The following is a 19,953-nucleotide window of genomic DNA, read 5'->3' on the forward strand; positions in this document are numbered from 1 at the left end:
CTTTGCTGCTGCCAGCCCTTTAGTCAATACATCTGCAATTTGCATCTCAGATGGAGTATAAGGCACACAGAGTTCTCTCGAGACAATTCTCTCTCTAACAAAGTGTCGATCAATCTCAATATGTTTTGTCCTGTCATGCTGCACGGGATTGTTGGCAATGTTGATGGCAACTTTATTGTCACAATACAGCCTGAGAGGACCTTCAGCCTTAATGCCAAGCTCATTAAGAAGAGTTCTGAGCCATAAAAGTTCAGCAACCCCGTGAGCCATAGCTCGATATTCTGCTTCTGCACTTGATCTAGCCACTACATTCTGCTTCTTACTACGCCATATGACCAGGTTTCCTCCCACAAATGTATAGTAACCTGAGGTTGATTTTCTGTCTCCAACAGACCCAGCCCAATCTGCATTAGTGTAGGCTTCAATTTCAAGTTTACTGTTTTTTCTGAACATAATTCCCATCCTTGGGCAAGTTTTCAAGTACCTGAGAATTCTTTCAACTGCTCTCATGTGAAGGATCTTTGGTAGATGCATGAATTGACTGACAACATGTACTGCATAGGCAATATCTGGCCGAGTAAGGGATAAGTATTTCAGCTTTCCTACCAATTTTTGGTATCTCTCTCTATCACAGTAGTCCTCACCCATTGATTCTTGTAGGCCATGGTTTTGTTCTATTGGAGTGTCTGCTAGCCTGCATCCCATCATGCATGTTTTCTCTAGGAGATCTAGCACATATTTCCGCTAACATATGTAGATTCCTTCTCTTGATCTAGCAACTTCAATCTCAAGAAAATATCTCAGATTTTCCAAGTCTTTGATCTAAAATTCTAAAGCTAGGAACTCCTTCAGTCTCTTTATCTCTTCCAAGTCATTCCCGGTAATCACCATATCATCCACATAAACAATGAGTGTCGTAAGCTTTCTATCCTGTTTCCTTGCAAACAAGGTATGATTTGCACCACTCTGAGTGTACCCCACTTTCTTCATGGCCATACAAAGTCTCTCAAACCATGCCCGGGGAGACTGCTTCAAATCATATAATGCTTTCCTTAGTTTACACACCTTGCCAACATCATAGCCTAGTGGAGGTTCCATGAATGCCTCTTCATGAAGATCATCATTTAGGAAGGCATTCTTCACATCCAGCTGATGAAGTTCCCATGAGAAATTTGCTGCAAGTGACAATAGAACCCGGATTGTGTTGAACTTTGCTACTGGGGCAAAGGTTTATTTGTAGTCAATTCCTTCCTTTTGAGTAAATCCCCTTGCCACAAGTCTGGCCTTGTACCTCTCGATTGACCCATCCTCCCTGTGCTTTACTATAAATACCCACTTGCACCCAACAATGTCTTCCTCTCTGGCAGGTCCACTAATTCCCAAATTCTTGCTTTCATTAGGGCTTTCATCTCTTCATTCATAGCTTCTTTCCACCTTGGATCAGATGTTGCCTTTGAGTACCTAGAAGGAACACGTACAGAGGAAAGAGCAGACACAAAAGAGTGATAGGCATGAGATAATTGTGAGTAAGAAACAAAATCAGCTATGGGATGCCGGGTGGTACAAGAACGGACAGGCTTACGAAGAGCATTAGGAAGACCCAAATCCGAAGTATGTGAGTCAGAATTACCTTGAATTGCAGAGACAGATTGATCTGAGTCTAATTGGTTGCAGTCATGAGGTTGAGAGCCCTCTTTTCTTCTGTTGTAGGTAAGTATCTCCTTCTGTTGCCTACTGGAATCTTCAGGAGCAGCTACTGCATCAGGTGTAACTGGCACATTTGGAGCCTTACTAGGATGACCCGGAATGTCACAGCTAGGAGTATTGGAAGGTGATGGAAGACCTGAGTCGGATAGGGGAACAAAAAAGGAGGGAGAATGAGAATCCTCTTCCAATCCACTAGTCTCCCCTTGAAGAGGATTCTGAGAAGACTGGAAATAGGGTTGAGACTCTAAAAAGACTACATATCTGGTGACATAATTTTTCTTGGAGACAAGATCATAACACTTGTAACCCTTTTGTGTAGGAGAGTACCCGAAAAATATTCCCTTTGTAGCCTTAGGATCCAACTTGGTTTTCTTTGGATCCTTCACATGTATGAAACATATACAATCAAAAACCCATGGGGGAAGAGGAAATTCTAGAAGAGTGGGACACAAAATAGAGAAAGGGGTCTTCATACCCAATACCTTAGATGGCATCCGATTTATCAGGTATGATGCAGTGAGTACAGCTTGGGACCAGTATTGCTTGGGCACTTTGTGCTGGAATAGTAGGGATCTAGTTGTTTCCAATAGATGTCTGTTCTTGCGCTCAACAACTCCATTTTGCTGAGAGGTGTTAGCACAGGATGATTGGTGTAACATGCCAGCATCTTCCATGAATGAGTTTAGGGATTTTTCAAAGTATTCAGCAGCATTGTCTGACCGAAATTGCTTAATCTTCTTATCAAATTGTGCTTCAATCATCTTGCAAAAAGCCATAGTTATCCGTGGTACTTCATCTCGTCCTTTTAACAAATAAATCCATGTGCACCGAGAATAATGGTCAATAAAATTGATAAAGTAACGGAAGCCATCAATGGAAACAATGGGTGAAGGTCCCCAAACATTAGAATGAACCAAATCAAAAGGAGCTCGAATTTCATTACTGGAAGTTGGATACACTGTTCTACATTGTTTTGACATTTGACACATCACAAATTAAACTCTGACTTGGAATGCCCTTAAACAATTCGGGAAGCAACATTGCTAATGAAGAGAAAGACACATGACCTAGCCTAGCATGCCACAGGTGCAACCTAGCTATTGACTCCACACTTTCCGGACTAGTAGCAGCAGAAGCTTGTAGGGCTGAGCCGATGTCTGCATCAAAATATTAGAGGCCTCCATACTCATGACCACTCCCAATCGTTGTCCTCGTCAATCTATCCTAGAAGACACAATGAGTAGGGAAAAAAGTTATACTGCAGTTTAAATTTTTTGTAAGCTTTGAAACAGACAAAAGGTTAGAGGTAAGACTAGGAACATGTAGGACTGATTTAACAGAGAGGTTCTGGCTTAGGTCAACCACCCACTTTCCAGAGATGGTGGAGAAAGACCCATCAGCCACTCTCATCTTATCTCGGCCAGACAACAAATGATATGAAGAGAATAAGGACATATGGTCATATGGTCGGTTGCTCCGAAATCAATCACCCAAGAAATGGAATCAATGGAGCTAGTTGCACTAAAGGTAGTGACTGTACCTGATCTGGCAAGAGAGGTGGAAGCAAAAGAATTGTTTTTTTAGATGGGCTAATGCTCGGCTGAGAACCTCTACCTCACTAGCCGTGAAGCCCAAAGTACCAGCTCCAGAGGAGTCGGCAACCTGCCCTATGGAGGAAGAAGACACTGTTGGAGTACTTTGTGAGTTGTCACCACTGTTGTTGTTGGTGGCAAGATTCCCACTTGCCGTATGACCCTTAAGTTGTCTCTTGTCCTTTCTCAATGCAGCTGGCTTCAGATGAGGATACGGGACCCAACATTTTTCTTTTGTATGTTTCTCACCACCACAGTGGGTGCACTTGAGGGACTTCTTGTCTGGATATCTGTTTCCCTTAGTGGAGACTAGGGCTGAATGTTCTCTAGATAGTTCAGTTGGCTGTGTCTAAGAATCAACTTGCATCTCCTTTCTCCTGACTTATTCATTTCTCACCAGGTAATAGACATGGTGTAGCTCCTGTAATTCATCTCTCTCTAGAATTTGTGACCTTATACCCTCATACACTGGGTTTAGGCCAGCCAGAAACTTGAAGGCTCTGCTCTCTTCAATTTGCTTATCATGTCTCTCATTGTCCCTGACATTTTCCCAATCCAATATCAAGTGATGATCAAGATCTTCCCAAAGGCCTTCCAGAGTTGCGAAGTATGTTGCAACCGTCATATCTCCTTGCCTTAGAGCTGCAATGTCTTGGTTCAATCTGTAGATTCTAGCATTGTTCTTCTTCTGGTTGTAGGTCTTAGTTACCTTTTCCCAAATCTTAGCAGCTGTAGGGAAATGATGAACAGTTCTGGCAACCCGAGGAGTCATGGAGGCCAACAACCAAGACATGACTGTGGCATTTTCCTTGCGCCACACGGCATGCTCAGGACTGCCGACTTCAGGTTCCTTCTTGTCCCCGTCTAAATAGCCTGTGAGATCACGGGAAGTAATGAAAAGCCTTGCTGAGACGGACCACTCTCTGAAGTTATACTCATCTAGCCGCACACTTGTAATCTGCAAGCTATGCTGATTAGGGTTTTCCAGGTTTGAGAACCTTGCAGCAAGTCTGTTATCTCTAGAGGAAACTTCTCCGGATAGTGAGGACATCCTGACTTCAGTCTTAGAGTAGATGGCTCTGTTTAGAGCTGGCCGAAGTGTTCATAGTGCTGGACAATCAGGTGCTGGTAGCTCGCTAGGTAAACTTCACTTGAGCTGAAGCAGTTCGGGTACAGCAGCGAGATGTTCTGGGCTGATAACCGACCTGAAATTAGGGCTCTTTACCACTGTGCTGTGCAAGTCTTGCTGGAGCTTCGAAGCTGCAACTGTAGAAGAAGCTCTCCCCCTTTCGGCTAGTGCTAGGACTGCTGAAATCAGTCCTCAACTAGGTCTGTCCTATAAAGACCTCTCTTAGTAGTTAAATAGCTACTATTTGCTGGAAATAACCTAGTAGGACATCTGCTTCTGGGTCTTACTTCCCTTGAGCCCTACAACCAAGGGAAACCCTAGGTTCGAACTTGCTTTGTTCTCTGTACAACCCTAGGTTTTCACTGCAGCAACCCAGAAAAGAAGAAAGAAGATGAAAAGACAGCAAGAGAAGAGAGAGTGTGCTGGTTGAAACTAGGGAGAAGTTAATTCTCTTATACCATCTGAGCTTAGGAGCTGTATTCGAAGTAGTAGAGAAGAGAAGAAGACCTTCGAAATATTGTGAATGTCGATCTTAATAGCTCAGTCGACAATATTGTTATTTATATTAGAATGTAGTACAATGATACAAGGAATTACTGGAATGCCCCTGATTAGTGATGGGACACCCAGACAACTTAAAACATTAAACAGGCTTAGGCCCATTAACACAGGCCCAGTACATGATAATTTAAACTTAAGTATAGGCTAATAAGAACTCTTATCAGCCGAACACTCATACATAAAGAGACTTCAATCCAACAGTATGTTTCCTTTCTACTAAATTGGTTTTTTACATGAAATGTAAAATGTTTATAATTGTTAGTTGATTAGTTATTATTTTATTTAATGTTTAAATTTCAAAACTTATTGCTTATAAACTTTTAGTTTATGGATATGTGTAACTTCTATCATTTTAATTTAGTATACTATACGCTATTTTCATTGATTTACAAACTTTAATTAATTGTTGTTCTTTGTTTCATTAATAAAAGTTCTGTTACTGATCAAACTTCATACCTAATAAAGGATTTGTTCATTTTTGGGAGGATATTTGGGTAGGAGACACACCGTTAAAGGATTTGTTCCTTTCGCTATTTTCTATTTCTTTGTACAAAAAAGAGGTGGTTCAAAATTTGTCTCACCTTTGGGAACACCCTTAGATCCTACTTGGGATTTTGGGTTTTGTAGAGGACTTAGGGATGATGAAATTGATTCTCTTTCTGCTTTGCTTGGTTGTCTAAATCAGGTTTGTTTGGATCCCTCCAAGCCAAATAAGAGGGTTTGGACTCCTAGACCCAATGGAACCTTCACTGTGCTTCTTTCTTCAAGTCCATCTCTCAACTTTCTACTCACCAACCCTTTTTGTCAAAAGAAATTTGGTGTAGGCCAGTTCCCCCAAAAATTATGGCATTTTGTTGGGAAGTATTCCATGGGAAAGTAAACACTTTAGATAACCTACAAAAGAGAAGACCTTTCCTCTGTATTTCTCCTAATTGGTGTATTCTCTATAGAGCTCATGGTGAGGATTGTTACCATCTATCAATATCTTGTCCCTTTTCTGCAGACCTTTGGGCTTGGCTACTTTCGTTGTTTGGGGGTAGTTGGAGTCTACCAGTAGAAGTTCACATGCTCTTCAACCATTCTACCTTTTATTGGCCTACAAAAATAGGGAGAATTATGTGGAGATGTGCTTGTGCTGCCTTGATTTGGACTCTTTGGGAAGAAAGAAATCTTAGATCTTTCAAGAAAAGGAAAGGAGCAGCCAGGATTTGAAAGACTGTATGTTAAATAGGGCAATACATTGGCTGAAGACTTTGGAAATCTTTCATCAATTCTCCTTTAATGACCTTTGGAGAAATTGGTCAGCAGTAGCGAGGTGTTCATCTCTAAAGGACAAATCAATTACAAGCTGGTCTCCTCCATCCGAAGGCTCACTAAAGTTGAACTTTGATGGAAGTAGCATGGGTAATCCAGGTTTATCCGGAACAGGGGGGTGCTTTGAGAAATGCGAAGGGAGAGATTTTGTTGCTTTACTCAGGTCCCTTGGGATTTGGGAACTCCATCAGGGCAAAACTTTTAGCTGTTGTACAAGGGGTGCAATTTGCAAACCAGCTGGGGGTACACCAACTAATAATCGAGGGGATTCCAAAGTGGTGGTGGGTTGGTTAAAAAATTTTGAAGAGGCTATGTGGCGATACAAGAATGAAATGAAGAAATTTAGTCGGTTGACAAGGAATATGTTGGTCACTGTACAGTGGGTGGGGAGATCAACAAATACTTTGTCAAATATGTTAGCTAAGCAAGGGGTAAATAGGGAAGAATTATTTTGGGCTCAGTTGTGATTCTTGTTTTTCTTTCCTAGTTTACTTGTAAGATTCAAGGAGGGGCTGCAGCTCACGCCTCTCGCTGGGATGATGTATGAACTCACTCTAAATTTGCTTATGAATCAATAAATTTATTATCATTCATAAAAAAAAAAGTTCAGTTACTGATCAAAAAGAAAAAGGTCATTGTTTGAATCTGAGCCAAACTCTATACATTTACAAGGATATTATATGAAATGTTGAGAGCATAGAAGCTATCTCCCCCATTTTAGAAACAAGTACCATAATACAAAACCACCCAAAATAATTGACTCATAAGGCCCCTTGCTTTGCTAAAGTACCAACCATGTTATTGGCTGATCTTTGCACGCATTGAATTTGCACTTCCATTCTATAGACCTCGTTAAAAATTTGAACCTTTTCATTTCATTTCTGTAGATCCATAGAGTTTCCTTTCTATTCTGTAACCACCCCACCACCATCTTTCAATGTCCCCCCATGATCAACTTATTAATGTTTAACTCTTTCTTTCTACACTCCATTCAATACATTACTTTCACTACACCTCTTACGTCCCTAATAACTCCCACTCCCGATAGCCCTAGATTTCCCAAGCTACTCCCATCAAAATTAAACTTGATATAATCTTCTTCAAGAGGTGGCCAAGATTTGGGTATAGTTTCTTTCCTGCTGAAAGGTCATCAGTAGAGATGGAGAGAAATATCCATTGTTTTGATCCAATTTGCTACTCTAACTGTAACACACTCAATTACTGCTTCTCTTGTTCTCTCTTTCTTCTAAAAATCTTTGCATTTCTTTTCTCCCAAATTGTCCAAACTATTGCTGCCCTTGTTGTTCTCCATATCACCTTTCCTCTTTTATTTGGCCATCTGAAAGTTGAAGGGGAAAAGAGTCCAGCCATGTTGGTTGGGACATCCCACCTGCACCCAAATAAGGAAAAGATCTGAAACAGTAGTAGCAAATGAGCAGAAGATTAGTAAATGGGAAGAAATCTCATTGCCATCCTTGCAGAGAACACACCAGTCTAGGGACAAGCACCAAGAAGGCCTTCTTTTTTGGAGAGTATTGAAAGTTTTAATCTCATCATATTCATAAAAAAAAAGGTTTTAATCTCACCATGAAACATCTCCCAAAAAAACACCCAACCTTGGGAGAAATTGGGTCACACCAAATTTCTTTAACAGGAAAAGGTTGCACTAGAATGGAAGGAGAGCTCAACACCCTAAAGGAGGCACAAGAGAAAGAACCCGGAGAGGGTTAAGGATCAAATCCTATTATCAGGGCTAGAAAGGTCCAAACACTGAGTCTAACAATTGCAGCAAGAATAGTGACAGAAGGAAGTTTTGAATCATGAATACCCCTTTCTAAACCTAAATCAACTAGTCTCAGAAGAAGGGACCACAAACTTAGGAACTATCTCCCCATTTGAAGCAGATAGGGGAAACAACCTTTCAGTAGAGAGTCCCCCAGCCATGTATCCTTTCAAAACCTCACAGATGTACCAACATAAACATTGGGAGTGTAACTAGAACTTGGGTTTTTATTAACTAGATTTAAACCTCCATTATCTTTTCAAACATACCAATAAAATCAACAGATAATTTATCCAATCCCACTAAACATCCTTGTATAATTTAATCTTGACCCCTTGAATCTACTTGGAGGAAGAAACAAAAGGGATAATGTAAGTATTAGATATCCAGGGACAACAAATAGCAACTTGATTGGCAAGTTGAAAGCCCCTACCTACGATATTCTACAAGCTTTAGTTTAACGGTTCTTATGTAAATTACCTCTTCGAGTATAGTGTATATTTGCTTTTCATTACTTGTCTTGGATTTGAACCTTGTTCTTTAGTTGTTGACTTGCATTATTTTTATTTTTGCTCATTGCCATGAATAATCCCATTTTACATGAAAGGAAACTTATTTGAGGTTATTTGTAAATATGTTGTGTTAATCCAGGTGCAACTAATAAGCCGCAAGAATTGGATGATGCAGTTCTTCGGAGATTGGTTAGTATCATATGGCTTTTCTCTTAGCTTAGACAACAAGACCTTTAACAAAAGACAAGAAGACCTTTAACAAGACCATATAAATAACCACACCACTTACAAACCATAGACTTGACAAACAGACTCGAGCAAAGAACAAAAAAGCCTCGAAAAACCTAGCACATGGGCTTAGTCTTCACCCACATTCTCTTGGTTTGAACAATCCTTGTTCCAAGCCTCGCCTCCTCTCCCCAATGCTTTTTTTATTCAGCTTTTCTTCCCTTTTTTCCTCTCAAACTCCTCAAAGGCCCTTCTAGCAAACTCCTCACTGCTCCAAAAAAAACCCAAACTCTTACCAATCATTATCTCTTTGTCTACTAACTTCTGAAGAGTCATGCGTCCTGAGACATTATCCTTAATCTCATTACTTTGCACCTTCAGAATTGTCCCAGAATCATGGCCAACACTGCTCTCCTTGTTGTCTTTGTGATAGAACAAGAATTAGAAGAAATTGATGTCTTTCTATTGAGAAAGTAGTACATATATATACAACCTTGTAGATACTAAAAAGGAAGAAAATCGTACAGCCTTGCAGATACAAAAAGGGAATAAAATCATACAGCCTTACAGATACAAAAAAGGAAGAAAATCACACAGCCTTGTAGATACTAAAATAGGAAGAAAATAAAAGAAAGAATAATTCCTATAATCAAGCTATTCCTAATTGGGCTAATACTACATATTTACAGCCTATAATTTCGTAACACTCCCCCTCAAGATGGAGCTTAGATGTCAATCATGCCCAGCTTGTTACAAATATAAGAAATCCGAGCTATATTAAGAGCTTTTGTAAAGATATCTCCTAACTGCTCTCCAGTCTTCACATATGCTGTAGAGATCATGTTTTGTTGAATTTTCTCACAAACGAAATGACAGTCTATCTCGATATGTTTAGTTCGTTCATGAAAAACTGGATTCGAAGCAATATGAATCGCAGCTTGATTATCGCACCATAGCTTCGTTGGAACTGTGACTTTAAGACCGACCTCAGTTAAGAGTTGAGAAACCCACATAACCTCACCCGAAGCTTGTGCCATTGCTCTATACTCAGATTCTGCACTAGATCGGGACACCACATTTTGCTTCTTACTCTTCCACAAAACCAGATTACCACCAACGAAAACACAATAGCCAATAGTGGACCTTCGATCAATCTTGGAACTTGCTCAGTCCGCATCAGAAAAACACTCAATGTTACTGTGACCATGATTCCGATACAATATCCCTCGTCTAGGAGCTCCTTTCAAGTAACACAAGATTTGTTCTAAGGTTGCCCACTGTAGGAGAGGACATAAATTGACTTACAATACTAACTGAGTAAGCAATGTCTGGACGAGTCACTGTGAGATAGTTCAACTTTCCAACTAATCTTCTATATCGTTCAGGATCATCAAAAGCATCTCCATCCTTTGTGAGTTGCTGGTTAGGAAGCATTGGAGTACTGCATGGTTTGACTTCCAGTTTCCCAATTTCTGTTAACAGGTCCAAAACATACTTCCTCTGAGACAGGAAAATGCCTCTTTTACTCCTTGCCACCTCAATCCCCAAGAAGTATTTTAGGTGCCCCAAATCTTTAGTATTGAACTGGCTTTGCAAGAAGGATTTCAAGGATGAGATTCTCTTCGTGTCACTCCCAGTGGTAATATCGTCTACGTATACAACAAGTAGAATGATGCCAAATGTGGACTGTTTATAGAAAGCAGTATGGTCAGATTTGCACTTCCTCATCCCAAACCTCTCTATTGCCTGATTGAATTTTCCAAACCAAGCTCGAGGACTCTATTTTAGTCCATACAGCGATTTTCGAAGACGACAAACTTTCCCAGACTCCCCTTGAGCAACAAACCTAGGTGGTTGCTCCATATAAACCTCCTCCTGAAGAACTCCATGCAGGAAAGCATTTTTAATATCAAGCTGGTAAAGTGGCCAATCATATGTAGCTGCCAGAGAAATAAATAATCGATCTGAAATCAATTTTGCCGCAGGGAAGAAAGTATTAGAATAGTCCACTCCATATGTCTGTGCATAGCCTTTGGCCACCAGGCGAGCCTTTAGGCGAGCCACTGATCCATCAGAATTAAATTTGATTGCAAAGACCCACTTGCATCCAACCGCTTTCTTCCCAGCAAGTAAATCGACCAGATCCCAAGTACCATTCTCAGTCAAGGCATTCATTTCCTCAAGCATGGCATCATGTCACCCAGGATGGGATAAAGCCTAGTGAACAGTTTTGGGAATCCCTACAGAATCAAGAGAGGCAACAAACGAACAAGTACAGGACAAACGATCATAGGTAACATAAGAGGAAATTGGATAAGTACACTGACATTTACCTTTCCGAAGAGCAATAGGTAGATCAATATCACTGGGCATTGGATCTGATGACGAAGAAGAGACCGGTGCCGGACTTGTCACAGGAGGATTAGGTCGTCGAGAATAGACTTGAGTAATAGGTAGTTTTGGTTGAGAAGGTGGTGGTGGGGGTATTGGAACAACATTAGCGTCTGGACCGGTGACATGATACACTAGTAGATCATCATCCTCTTGTGGACACACAGGTGTAGATGGGGCAGTAAAGAAAGGAAGATGTTCATGGAATGTAACATCAGCAGACACAAGGTACCTGTTCAAGAGAGTAGAAAAACACCTGTACCCTTTTTGGAGACGAGAGTATCCCAGGAAGACACATTTTAATGACTTGGGGTCCAATTTGGAAACCTGTGGACGAACATCACGAGCAAAACAAGAACATCCAAAGATACGAGGTTCAACAGGAAACACAGATTTATTAGGAAACCGAATCTTATAAGGGATCTGATCATGGCATGCGATTAATCAAAAAACACGCTGTAGAAACAACATCAGCCCAAAACTATTTAGGAACATGTGTTTGAAATAAAAGAGCCCTGGCAGTTTCAAGAAGATGTCTATTTTTTCTCTTAGCCACTCCATTTTGAGATGGAGTATCAACACAAGATGATTGATGGAGAATTCCATTCTGAGTCATGTAAGTTTGGAAGGAATCAGAGAAATATTGTTTGGCATTATCACTTCGTAATGTTTGTATAGACACATCAAACTGGGTTTTTATTTCAGCACAAAAGGTTTTAAAATGTGAAAGCAACTCAGAACGAGATTTCATTAAATAAAGCCAAGTCATACAAGAAAAATCATCCACAAAGGTAACAAAATATCGAAATCCAGTCTTAGACATAATAGGACAAGGTCCCCAAACATCTGAATGTACTAACTCAAAAGCATGACTAGACCTTTTATTAACTCGAGAAATAGACGATAGACGATGATGTTTTGCAAACTGACAAGACTCACAATCTAAAGAAGATGCATCATGAAACTGAGGAGATAACTTCTTTAACAAAGGTAAAGATGGATGCCCCAAGTGACAATGAGCTTCAAAAGGAGATAAAGTACTGGAACAGGCAATGGTCTGAGGTTCCTGGGTATCCAAAATGTACAAACCTCTTGATTCTCGTCCTTTACCAATAATCCTCTTCGTCATAAGATCCTGAAACAGACAATGATCAGGAAAGAATGAGATACAACAGTTAAGAGTACGAGTGAGTTTGCTAACAGATACCAAATTAAAAGAAAATTTTGGTAAACTCAATACAGATGACAAAGAAAGTGTTGGTGTGGGATTGATAGTGCTAGAACCAAGGACAGAAGGAATAGAACCATCTGCTAAGGTGACTGAAGAAGGAAAAGTGTGATTGGAAAGTGGAAAATAGACTAGGATTACTTGCCATATGATCTGTTGCACCAGAATCAATGACCCACTGAGAGGAAGAAGAAAGAAGACATGTATTGGTTTTACCTAACTGAGAGGAGTTCTTTAATGCCTCTTGATACTGGGTAAATTTCGCATACACATCTGCAGAAATTGTAATGGTCTGATTTGACGATGGATGAGGAGCATGACTCGTAATTACAACATGAGCTGATTGAGACCCAGAAGACTTCTGGTTTTTCTTTAGCAATTTCTGGCAAGTCCTTTTAGTGTGTCCTGGTTCATGACAATAGTAGCAAACTACTCCCCCTGTGGCCTGAGTTCCAGCATTCCAACCACTATTACTGCCACCTTTGCTATTATTCTGAGAACGAGACCAGCCAGTTGATCCACTATTCTGACTGACAAGTGCACTAGGTTGTTGTACAGGTGAGGTATGGGAACCGGTATCTGTACGAAGGACCCTAGTAAAGACCACTTTTAAAGAGGTAATCTCAGGATTAGACAAAATCAGTGACTTAGCACCATCAAATTGACTTCATAAGTGCGCTTGAAATTCATGAAATAGGTCTGAAGAGACTGATCCTGTTGTTCAGCCTGATAAAATGTCTTGCAAACATAAAAAATACGGGAAATATTTTCTTTACCAGAGAACAAAAAAGCCAAATATTCCATTAGTTCTTTTACAAACTTGAGAGACATGACCGATGTACTCATTCTCAATAGAATTGAGGATTTTCAAAAACAATTGAGCGTCAATCCTTAGCCATTCAGTGCGTGTCTCATCAGTAGGAGGGTCCTTAGTCAAATGGTTGTCCTTAGAGATACTCCGTAAATACAAACGAACAGTCTTACTCCAGTCTAAATAATTAGTTTCGTTTAGTTTTTGTTTAGTGATCTTAGACAGAATGGGGATAACACTAGGCATAGCCAAGTTCTTTTGTTCAACCGCCATCATAAACACAAGAAAATAAATTTTTAACAACTAGCAAAGCTAATAAAACAAAATCGGCAGCAGATGCAACACCCAAACAGCAAGAAACCACAACTGGCAGCACCGAAATATCAACTGTATAAAAAGAACAAAGAAGAAAGACTTTCCTGATGGGCAAACAAACACCACAGGAGTAACACCGAGGCTGCTGTGCTACTCTCCGACCTGTTGCAGACTTGAAAGCTCTCTCCCGATCGAAGTGAAGAAGAGATGGGCGAAGGTGGGTAGGCCGATCTGGGATTCCGCTTCCACTGGTAGGGGTGGTGAGATGCAGATGTCACTCGGAATGGGTGACCTAGAGATCGCAGCTGCTGCTCACTTGGGCAACGTAAAGAATTCCAAGCTGCTCACTTGGGCAGCAGAGGGAAGAAAATCAGAAATTAGTTTCAGACTGAAATTGGTGTCTCCAGCTCTGATACCATGTGATAGAACAAGAATTAGAAGAAATTGATGTCTTTCTATTGAGAAAGTAGTACATATATATACAACCTTGTAGATACTAAAAAGGAAGAAAGTCATACAGCCTTGCAGATACAAAAAAGGAAGAAAATCATACAGCCTTGCAGATACAAAAAAGGAAGAAAATCATACAGCCTTGTAGATACTAAAATAGGAAGAAAATCAAAGAAAGAATAATTCCTATAATCAAGCTATTCCTAATTGGGCTAATACTACATATTTACAGCCTATAATTTCGTTACAGTCTTGAATCTCCTTCCCCAGGTGGGAGTCCAAAGGTTTTACCTTCTTAGTCACCCCCCTAGAATCGGCTCTAGGAGTCATAAAGCCTCTCTTGCCTCTTCTCCTGTAGACCCATTTGTAGTTTTTAGTAGGTCCTACCCCCACTAGACCAAGCTTCAGCCTTGAGAAGGTTTTCATTACATGCACTACATTGGGATTCTTTATGCCGCACGGTTTCTTGCAAATCTCTTCATTAAGTGACTCCTTCTATTCAATCTTGCCCCTTCGACCCAAATCAACACCCAATCTTCCAACCTACACCTCCTCAAAACAGAAGTCACCAACTTTGCTGTCAGAGACTGTCTCCCCTATTTTTCCCAGCCTTTCTCCGTCCTCAATTTCTTCAGTGACTTCAGCACCTCCCTCCCAAACTTCCTCATCCCCTTCTATCAATTACTCGTGCTTGACTGAGGTGATTTCTTTAGATACCACCAGTTCTGCTGATTCCAAACTGTGCCTGGATTCTTGAAATGCCGCATCCACAACCTCAGGTTCATGCAAAACACAAACCACCCTGTATTTCCTTCAGCCTGAGAGCAAAAGTCCGTACCTCCATCTGAAGAAGAAGACTGGTGCCTAACATTCTCCACCCCTGTTTGACCAACTATCCTCTTATTTCCATTTTTATCAAACTCGGCAATCATCCAAACCCACCTTTCCCCCTTTTTCTCAGTCAAGCCACTCCTTCCTGAAACCCCGCTTCTTTTAAATCTTGGCATAATAAGACCCAAACATTTTCTTGTGTACCTTCTCAATCTTCCTAATCTGATTGGCCTTCCCCTTATCAATACACTTGACATTCAAGGCCTGGGTCTCACCTAAATCTCCAATGGGTCTAGCCTTCAAATTGGATTTTCATATTCCACCAACATTTTTTTTTTATCAGCAAAATTCCACCAACATTTTTTCCTTAAAGCCATTGGTGTGTCTCGCCTCCCCTATCTCCTTATAGACTTTACTTCTGAATTAACTGATCCTTTATTTTGGTTTATTTTAACCATCTTCAACTGGGTCCCATCCAGTTTTTGATTTTTCAGATTCTGCCATCCACCACCTTCATTATGGCCCCTCAAAATATTCTCTTTAATTTTTCCTAAAATTACCAGGAATTCCCCCATTGTCTTCCTCTGTCTCTCCCTGTCCTTTCGACTTCTCACTCTGTTCACCAGAGCAAAATGCTCTCTTACAGTTAGGCTCCTTCCAGTCTTGGATCCCCTGCTAAGCATAGAGAAACCCTTTATGCCACTGAAATTTAGTTACTAGATGCAACTCTTTTTTCTAATGAATCATATTAAGTATTAACTAGTATAATGCTCTGAATTTGACCAGGCAGAGGGGGCGTACTCCAGGACTCATCAAGGCTGTATCAATCTCCAATGATGGAAGTTCTGGCCAATAAAATTATTTAAAAAGACAAAAAGTAAGGAAAAATAATATTATAGTAAAATCCATGACTACCTCTTATTTGCTAATCCAAAATTTCAAATCAAGTTCAAAATTAAAAGGAATGTTAATTGAGAAGAAAAGTGATACACACACACACACACCAAAATGTTATTGTTATTAATTTATTATCTGTAATTTTTAAGTACTTTTATGGGTAAATTGTCACTCCCAATATGACTTGTATTTGCAATTAACACATAATTTCTGTAAATATTCAACCAGGTGAAGAGAATATATGTACCTCTCCCTGATGAGAGTGTTAGGAGGCTTCTTCTCAAGCATAAACTCAAGGGTCAAGCATTTTCCTTACCTGGTAAGAGTGCTTTCATCCATGACTAATGTCTACTTTTCTAGTAAAATTCAAATACAGTGAAGCATAGTAGATAAATAAATCCTTTTCCAAATTCAGAACATGAAGATGGACATGATGCCTTCCGTAAGTTGACACCATTATTCAATTTCTAACTTTAGGGATTTGTTTGTTGGGTGTTTTCTAAAACTCACCCGCTTATAAGAATAGATGACGCCTAAAGGCATATCATATACATTTATACTCCTTGCCAGTTGGTTCGTCTCTTTGTAAGCATGTGGGTATCTAACTTAAGTTCTTCTTCTACAATGTTCACGCAGTCTTTGCAACAACGATGCAAGAGACCTTACCAGCAAGCTAGCTGGCACCTTCAACTTCCCCCACTTTACTGAAATACCTAAAACTACCATTGATTTTTCAATAGCTCCAGGGACTTTGACAAAATGTTTAATGTGTTGTATACCTCCCTTGCATCTAGTCTCTATATAATTCCAAGACAAAGTGGCATACATGACCCATTAATAATTCCTAAATGTCAAAATTTGTCCCGACTCACTTCACCATCCTTGACCATTTTTTTGCAAGACAAAAAATGCCCCCCCCCCTAGTATATGGTGCATGCTAATCCACCATCTGCCATTTGTCCCCCTCTCTATCAACTAGTCTCTTTATCTTTCTCAGTCCACCTTTTATCCCCTTTCTTTTCTCTTCAACACAATAATTGACAAAGGTTGAGGGCAATCAATCTACAAGAAGCTCTAATAGCTGTGGAGTCTTAACCAAATTTTATCTTTATCCTTTATGGCTTCCTTTGTTGAGTTCATCCTCTCATTGGTCTTTTAAATTGCGTTTAGGAAACTGGACTGGACCGGCCAATCAGACCAATTGAATCGTGAATGGGCCTATATCTGGTTTGATCATACACTACAAACCTGAATAGGTAGAAATTAGAAAACTGCTCAAAACCAGCTAGCCGGCCAATTTAACCAGAAAACTGGTGAAACGGTCCTGGTTTCCTAAAACTGCCCAGGTGTCAAATGTGTGGAACTTTCAAAATGCAAATGGCAAGATTGAAGCCCATGACCTTTTGATCCTTGGTCAATTACTTTAAAAATTAAAGAACTGGCCATCTATCCGCCACATTCAAGTTAAACTTTATTTGTATAATATATTATTTATAGTATTTATGTGTCTTGTGGTATATATATGTATATTCCATGTCATCATGATTCGATCTTCTGGTTTGACCGCAGCTGAACCTCTGACATGTGAACCTCTCCCCTTTCTAGTTCTATATCCAGTCTAGTTCTCTGAACATTGGTTATAAAAAAGAAATCCTAAAACAGAATAGAAAAAAATGGTTGCTGCCGCTCTTTGGTTTGTCTTTTCTGATCGAATTGGGCTTGCCTATTATTCTTGTTAGAACTGTCAATGGGTTGGGTCTACCCAACAGGCACTGATACCTCTGAGGCATACGCCTCATGCACATTCATTTCATATAAAAAGATAGAAAAAAAAAAAAAAAAAGAAAGGAAAGGAAAAGAAGAGAAAGGGAAGGGAAAGAAAGAGAAAGAGAAGAAAAAAAGAGAAAGAAAAAAGAAAAGGGAAGGGAAGAAAAGATAAGGGGAAGGAAAGTGGGCGGGGGCAAAGCTCCCGGGCCCCCTTTGACAAGGCCCTCCCTTTCAACTAGTGCTATGCATCTTCATTATTCTTAATATAAAAGAATTTTATTAAAAATAATCTTAAATGAGATCCCCCTTCCTCTTCTTCCTCCTCTTTCCTCCTCATCCCCCTCCTCTTAAGGAGGCTTACACCTTGTTCGGGAGGCTTACGCCTCTTACGTTTCGAACTACACCTCATGCCTCTAGGTAGTGAAATGCCTCGTGTCACGCCTCCACATTTTAAAATATTGTTCTGAGCCAATTAAGACCCAAACTAATTATATAGTTAATAATATACAAAGATTAGTTGGATTTCATGTAATTTTTGTTATATTCATATAAAGTATATAAGATAACTTTGGTTAAAAACACTTTTTTTTTTTAAATTATAGGGACCTCATAAAAAAAGTTAAATACCTGACAAGACATATAACTCTTAGAATTCAATGGGTGGTCAGGTTGGCAAATACTTTGGATGACTCTCTTGCTAAACAAGGGTCCTCCAGGGATGGGTTAATTTGGGCAGCTATGTAATCTGTTTTTATGATCCTTTGTATTGATTAGGAGAGGCTGCACCTTGTGCCTCTCCAAGGGAAGCTGTAAAGTTCTATTATGTATGCTTGATTGATGAAATTAATTCTTCAACTATAAAAAAAAAACACTTTTTTTCAACATATAAACAGTTTAGTATTGTAATGTTATTTTTATTTAGTTTATATTACTAAAAATGAAGTTCTGAGTTGTCATTATTATAGGTAATTATAGATGTCAAGTATAATTGGTTCGGACCCAATTATCCTGATTAATATTTGGTACAAAAAGTTCTGGTTCTATCTTATAGAACTGATTAATTAGTTACAAAATGTTCTAATTCTTGTTCATTTCTTTGTTACAAATACATGATTCCTTTCTTAGGTCAAGTAGTTCTTCACGGAACTTGGGTTCTATGATTTCATTTAGTAGCTGCAACTGTAAAATTCCAACATTGTTGGTTGAGAATAAAATTGATGAATTTACATTTGCTTGGGTCGATTGAATTGGACCACTTTGTCATGAGTAACAACAAGGATGAAATGAGTTATAGATTTTTTATTGGTAAAATGAATGATAGTTCTTTCAAGCAATTTTATCAGCCATCTACCTGAGAATTGCAGGATTACTGGTTTACTTCTCTTAGAAAGGGATGAAATCCTGGTATCTGTTGGAGTAGTTTGAGTTATTTGCTTTGTAGGAAAAGCAGCTTGGCAGACACATTTATATATATATTTTAAAGCCCCTTTCTGTGTGACTCTGCCAGACTGCTTATATGGTGGCAGTCAAGATGGATATATTACTTTAAGGTCTTTACATATGGCTTTTACCCAATTTACTCACCTGATTTTAGATAAAAATGGAGCCATTGCTTGGTGATGATAAAACATAAAACCTCAGGCTGGCAAGCATGAGACTGTGGTTTAAGTCTGAGAATAGCCACTTTGTGAAAAAAAAAATGCTTAAGGTTAGGTCCATATCTAGTTCACACCTCTCAAGACCCTGGATAGTCAAGGCCAACAGTGGGTGATGGCCCTTTTTAGAACCAAAAAGGGAAAAAAATCAAAGGGTATTGTTTATGAGGGAAAAAAGTGCAGTACACGGTGATCATGTTCCATTTGGTCCTCTGTCCAATAGCTTTTTCGTGGAATAAAAGGAAATTCTCTGAATCTGATATAAAAGGATTTAGCCCATTCTTATTCAAATTGCTTTGATGATTTTGTCACTTGGTTAGTAAAGTTGGTACACAGGGATATAGCCATAAATTCATATTTTCTGTTCTACATTTGATGAATCATCTCTGATGCTGAGTCCGGATATGCTCTTCACAGAGTGCTCCTCACAGCATGTACCAGTCACACATCGGGAACACCTCCCTTGTATGTTATTATTCATGGGAGATGTTCCCAATACAGGGCCAGATGTGTCTGTGAGGAGCAGATCCCAATTCCTCTGATGCATGGTCCTTGGAGGAATCCAAGGGAAATTTTTGCAAAGTGGGGTTGGGGGGGGGGACCCAATTTATCATGTCAAGATAGTGGAGCTTTGACAAGGTGTTAATAAGGTGTGCTAGGATCATCATGATCGTCATCATCTAAGCCTTGTCCCAACCGGGTCGGCTACGTTCCTGTTTCAAAAATTTCACTAGTCCATTCTGTTCAGTGTCATATCCATTGTTAAATTATGGATGCTTAAA

At 39.6% G+C, this 19,953-nt stretch overlaps 1 protein-coding gene across 6 annotated transcripts in view; it reads left to right on the forward strand.

Moving 5' to 3' along the window:
- LOC148880174 (AAA-type ATPase family protein) overlaps positions 1-19,953 on the forward strand; it is a 41,596-nt gene that overhangs the window by 16,837 nt on the left and 4,806 nt on the right. For 4 of the 6 annotated variants that reach the window (XR_016104485.1, XM_088961995.1, XM_088961993.1 and 1 more), the window contains 2 exons: positions 8,738-8,787; positions 15,978-16,068. Coding sequence is in view for 3 of the 6 variants with exons in the window: in XM_088961995.1 (XP_088818121.1) it covers positions 8,738-8,787; positions 15,978-16,068 (141 nt within the window). In the remaining 3 variants the exon portion in view is untranslated. Of the gene's footprint in view, positions 1-8,737; positions 8,788-15,638; positions 15,730-15,977; positions 16,069-19,953 lie in introns of all 6 variants that reach the window. The other 2 variants (XR_016104487.1, XR_016104486.1) reach the window with 1 other exon arrangement.

This window comes from Nelumbo lutea, chromosome 1 (assembly GCF_056320005.1).
Source record: "Nelumbo lutea isolate HS-2025 chromosome 1, American lotus-T2T, whole genome shotgun sequence".
Lineage (NCBI taxonomy): Eukaryota > Viridiplantae > Streptophyta > Magnoliopsida > Proteales > Nelumbonaceae > Nelumbo > Nelumbo lutea.